This window comes from Austrofundulus limnaeus, unplaced genomic scaffold (assembly GCF_001266775.1).
Source record: "Austrofundulus limnaeus strain Quisiro unplaced genomic scaffold, Austrofundulus_limnaeus-1.0 Scaffold95, whole genome shotgun sequence".
Taxonomy (NCBI): Eukaryota; Metazoa; Chordata; class Actinopteri; order Cyprinodontiformes; family Rivulidae; genus Austrofundulus; species Austrofundulus limnaeus.
The window spans coordinates 1,741,175-1,747,073 of record NW_013952497.1 but is presented as its reverse complement, the minus strand read 5'-3'; the positions used below and the strand labels follow the sequence as shown (position 1 = coordinate 1,747,073).

General features: G+C 38.3%; 1 protein-coding gene across 1 annotated transcript in view; it reads right to left on the bottom strand.

The window, feature by feature from the left end:
• The window catches only part of LOC106520605 (extracellular calcium-sensing receptor-like), a 26,059-nt gene that overhangs the window by 2,440 nt on the left and 17,720 nt on the right, over nucleotides 1-5,899 (bottom strand). The window contains exons 6-8 of the mRNA XM_014012792.1: nucleotides 1,147-1,314; nucleotides 473-767; nucleotides 101-390 (exon numbers count right to left, since the gene is read on the bottom strand). Coding sequence (XP_013868246.1) covers nucleotides 101-390; nucleotides 473-767; nucleotides 1,147-1,314 — 753 coding nt within the window. The remainder of the gene's footprint in view (nucleotides 1-100; nucleotides 391-472; nucleotides 768-1,146; nucleotides 1,315-5,899) is intronic.

Sequence of the window (5,899 nt, the reverse complement as noted above, 5' to 3'; positions counted from 1 at the left end):
TAGATAATTCAGATAAAATAATCATCTCTTCAATAGTATTTTATTTGTTTTTAAACAAATATCCCTTCTTTCTACTATCAAAAAAAAATCAAGTACAAACCTACGGATAACATCAGCCACTCTCTGGATCTTGCTACGTGGGTCAGTTCGATAAAATGATTCAGAGTACTCCACACAGATCCCCTCCTCCTTTGCAGCTGGAAGAAATGATGCCATGCCATAATTTCCATAATCGGTGTCTGAGTGAACAGTACCAATCCAAGTCCAGCCAAAATATTTCACCATCTTTACCAATGTGTCAACTTGGAACTGATCACTGGGAATTGTCCTGAAAAATGTTGGGTACTGCTTTTTATCAGACAGGCAGGCACAGGTGGCAGAGTGACTCACCTACATAAAACCAAAATGCTGTTTTAGCTTTTAAATCTAAATTATATTTTATGCCAACATTTTTCAATAACAGACTGTTTACCTCTGAGATGTTGAAGGGCCCAATGATGTGTGATATGCCGATGGATTGTGATGATCCAGAATCTCCAACGACAGCCATCACCACACCAGATTGGGAACAATTGTTGCCTTCATAAAACATTGGCTCTTCACCATTGGATAGTTGAAATGCCGCATCTACGGCCCCAGGACCAGAGGAGCATGAGTCAAATATCTGATATCCAAGTTTGATTCCCGGCAGCAGTTCTGTACTGTTGTTTATCTCCTCAATGGCAAAGATCATTGTACGACAGAAACGCAGATTTTGATTATTCACACTGCACAGAGAAAAATATGAAACCAACAAAAACACACACTGTAATAAATGAGGTCTATTTTGGACAGTGGACATTTAATGTTATCTGCAATTAGAATTGCTGTAGGCTTGCTGATTATATTATACACATACATATTTATACACACACAGAGTAATAGGCATCAAAATGTACAAATCATCAATTCTTTATTTATTAAATATTTTAATTAAATTAAATCCACATTAAACAAACAACATTTTAATGTAGTACAAAAAAAATCCAGGAGTACTTGATAAAAATAAAATTTATTTTCTTCAAATTATTATTTGCTGCAAATCACATAATTGACATTTTTACATTTTTGACAACCTTTTTCCCACCAGCAGTTCCTCATACTTACCTCCCTGTGCATCTTAAAGCTTCAGGCTTAGTGGTGTAGTCATAAATCACTGTGTGCATTTTGTAGTGCATAGAGAAAACACCTCCAATAACAAAGTCACCTTCCATTGCAAATGCAGGTAAACGAGCTGTACCTTGCAGGGTACATTTTACTGATGAATCTTCAGTACTGACACCAGCACCAGTCAGAATCACTGACAGCAGTGTTAAACTCACAGCTAATGTCAGGCCCATGAAGACAGATCTGAGTTCCATTTCTGAAGTGTTAGTATTTTGGTGTGAGTGATTTTTTTCATTTGCTCATGTACCTCCTCTACCCTACGTCAGTTTATTATTCACCAGTAACAAGTCCGCCTTAAATATTAATGTTTAATTATTTTTATTGCTTTTACACATTATTTCCTCTCCATATATGTCTCTTTTTGCATCATATTATTATATTACCTCTAAAAATAACTTTGTCCTTTAGTTAGTTAGTTAGTTAGTTAGTTAGTTAGTTAGTTAGTTAGTTAGTTAGTTAGTTAGTTAGTTAGTTAGTTAGTTAGTTAGTTTACCAGCCTTGCAGCTGTTGGATTAAAGTATTGCATGAATTAAAACTCTAAACTCTGTGCATCTTTCTGGGAGGTGATGAATTAAAAGCGTCTTTTTTATTTAAAAAAAGTTTGAAACATGTCTGAGCAGACCCAGAAAACTCTGCCGTCTGTCTGTTAGCAACTGTTAGCAACATCTGGGGCGACCACTGGCTACAGCCTGGATCTTCACGCCGTAGATCGAGTGCTTCCATCGGTCAAATTTGGACAGCCAGCCAGGCCAACCACTTGATTTGAGCTCTACGTCCCAGGGAAGGAGATAAACCCACTGTGCCTAAATGCATAAAATCTGGCATAAGTGCTTATCAACCTACAAGGAGGTAGAGGAGGGGCAGTCTGCAGACTATGGATGGGATTGATAACTGTTAATAATGGCCATTTAATGTTAATATTCAAAGCATGTGAACATGACCATTCTGCTCTCATCTTGTGCATCATTAATGCCTAGGACGTCTATTTTTCTTGAACAATGATCTTTGTCATGGAGATAAAGAACAGGACAAAGCTGCTATCAAACATCAAACCTTAATTTCAGCTCTGATGATAGTTGTGCCTTTGGGCTAAGGACATCCCAAATGGCATTTAAAGTGTTAAATGGTGAAGAACCTATGTTTCACATAGACAAAAATTGTTCCCGAACTGGCATGATAATCAATGCTGTCAGCATGGCGCACATTATTGTGGTGTGAGTGAGCTATATCCACCTTGAAGGTTAATCTTGGACAACATCTGACTATCGGCTCTTTTAAATGAAACCAGAGAGCGTTGACAGAGAGGAGAAGGTAGAAACGGCTCAGCCTGTAACAGAAAATATGGATAGAGGACAACAGAGCTGCTTCATGGAAGAAGAACCTCAGCTTAGCCTGTTAGCTTTAGCATTAGCCCCAACACTATCACCATATATACAGGTATGTATTAGCTCAGCGCTACACATTCTCCTCTCATCACTGAGGTCCTCCATCCACATGACAGAGAGGGGAACAGAAAAATGTCTCAGCCTTTAATTGAGAATATGGATGGAGGACCTCAGTTTAGCTTGATTGTCACGCCAGCGCTGAGCTAATACATATAAGGCAATATAGCGTCGGCGCTAGCACAAAGATGAACAGACTAAGCTAAGGTTCTTCTTCCATGAAGCAGCTCTGTTGTCCATCTATATTTTCAGTTACAGACCGAGTCGTTTCTGTCTTCTCCTCTCTGTCAACGCTCTCTGGTTTCATTAAAAGAGCCAATCGTCAGATATTGTCCAAGATTAACCTTCAGGGTGGATATAGCTCGCTCACTCCGAGGACCTATCCACATCATCATTTACCCAGAATGCTTTGCATGTAAATAAAATGGTTCCGTTCATGTTAAAATATACTTTTAAAAATTTACAAAACTAAACAGCCAACTGAAACTGGTTTACAACTGATTTACAAAACTAAACTATAAAACACAATATTTTACAGTTAAAATATATGTTTGTCAAATAAAGTCTACTGTTAAAACTAATCAGGGATCCCTGTTATAATTATATGGCTAATCCAAAAACGATAAGAAGCGTGATCAATATTCAGATGAACTTAAGTGAATAAAAAATGGTAAAACAAAAGATTACAAGGACGATTACGACAAGATTGTCAAAGTTTACAAGCCATTAAAAATACGCTCTCCCTTGCAAAACAAACAAACAAAAACACTTCCGGTATAAATCATCATGGCATATGGAGTCCAGGGTATCCGCGGGGTTGTAAAAAAGTATAAAAAGGTAGTAAATCAAATAAGCAAAAATTAAAGCCATTAAAAAGTATTAAAAGGTAATAAACGCCATCTGACGAGGTATTAATTTTTAAACAACTAGCGCTCTTTCGCCATCCTGGAATCTGATGCGCTGCTGCGTGTGTCGTGGCATGATTTACCAAGAATGCAGAAACACGTTGGAATAAATGCACGGAAAGTCTGCGGGTATGGTCGTCAAAATGATTTAATTCTGAGCAACAGCCCAGCAGACGGTCAATCAGGAAATCTGTTGAGTTGTGACTGCCGCGTCAGCGTAGCGCAGCCAATGATATAACATCATGTGACAGTGTACAACCAATCACAATTCAACAACTGTAAACACTCAACCAATAACAGGGCTCTCAGCCCAGCAGCTACTTTATCAAAATAAAGAGAGTTCATGCATTGCTAGAGTCTTGAATTCTGGGCTGATAGAGTAAAACAGCTGAAAGTGGTTATAAAAAGATATGATTACTGGACAGTGTCAAGGTAGAACAGATATACATAATTAATCCATAACAATCCCTCCTCTTGAGTAAACAATACTCAAAACCAAACCAAATGGAATAATTATGAAACGTCCAAACACAAATGTATCACCCAACAACAAATACAATGGAAAAATAAGGGAAAAGTAGTGCAAGTTAAATGACGACCAACAACATGTACATTCAAGCAATGTACGATACAACAGGAAAAAGCCATAAATGACAAATGAAACATCATTACACATCAGAAGAATCGATGAAGAAAAAAACATGTCGAAATTTAAAAAACTCAAAAGTCCAAAACTTAGACAAGGTATCAAAAAACAAGTTCTGCCTCCCAGTGAATTAGATGACATTATCTTGGATAATGTGTTAACTTAATAACAACTAGTTGTCAATAAATGAACCTTAAGTAATGCAAATTAGGACAATGTGCAAAATTCAGTTCCCACCCCATTCAGGTAAACTTTATTCCACCCAAAACAATTTAAAATCACTAAAAACAAAAACCACAGTGCCCATAAGGCATGAACTCAAAATGTATGGATTATTGGCATGAGCTGGCTTGTGCAATGAAGAGAAGAAAACAAAAAACAAAAGTTTAACAAAAAATAACAAACAAAATCTAAATCCAAAGTCTAAATAAATTAAACTAAAAGAAATAGCACCCCCCTCCTCTTGTTACACCTAAGCTAAACCCTAAAGTAAGCTTAGATCTAGTCCTTCTGTGAATGACATAGACATTGTTAGACAGCAACTCTCAGCTCCCAGGACCTCAACAGCAAAACCCACACGGGTGAATTCTCCCTCAAATATGTCTTTGTGGCGTACCAGGCTCGAGGTAGCAGAATACCCCCTCCCCAGCTTACCACAAACTCAGAAAGGAACAAATAAACAAAAATATGACTGTCGTGGCAGGAGTCTCCTTGAGACTCAGCTGACAATCACCTAAACTTCATCAGGAAACTGCACAGAAGGACAAAAACACTATGAAATCATAAACCAAAACAAAGAAAACAAACCATAAAATTAAAAAACACAACCCCAACCATACAGAAGTGTCTAAGTGTTTAAAAATTATGTTATGAGATGGGCCTCAGAAAAAGACCAGGGGTAATCCTGATACTGCCCAGGAGGGGGAGCCAAATACCAACCCAACTACCCAGGGCGACAACCAATACCTGAGAGAAAAAAAAACAGGAAATTTCAAACATTGCACAGACATAATTGCATTGTAGGCAAAACAGTGAAACATTTAAAATGCATAATAATAAGCCAGTCAGAAAAGCACAAAGTTAGTCCAATATTTCAGATAGGGGCATTTCACACTGAGTTTCATGGTGGCGGGAAAAATGCAAACAGTGTGGCAAAAAGCACTCCCACCCAGCTAATTTAGCCTTTGGTGTAAAAACAGTTCTTTTCTCTTTATTTCATTAAGGCAGAGGGTGTGTGATCAGAACCCACACCAAACAAAAGGGCCAAAGGTGTAGCGTTTTAGAACCCGAGGCTGAAGGTCAACAGACGATCATGCTAAGCTTGCTAACTGTTCRACCCTCTGACTGCTGCAGGGGCGTGTCTTAGAGAGAGGCTTTTATACCAGAACACAGCTGCTGTGACGAAACTTTGGAGAAGACACGTCACAGTGGAGAACCATTAACCAATATGCAAATTAGCCTGCAGTACCACTGCTCTACCCATATGAGCAGCGAAAACACGTTTTAGACCAAATATTACATATTTGAACAAATACGCACAAAAACATCAAAATTAGCACAGAAACAGTACTATATAACATTTTAGACACATTCTAGACAGTTTAAAAAGTTCATTTTGGGCTGCTGCTCCTCCACGTCGAGAGGAGCCAGTTGAGGTGGCTCGGACATCTGGTAAGGATGCCTCCTGGACGCCTCCCTGG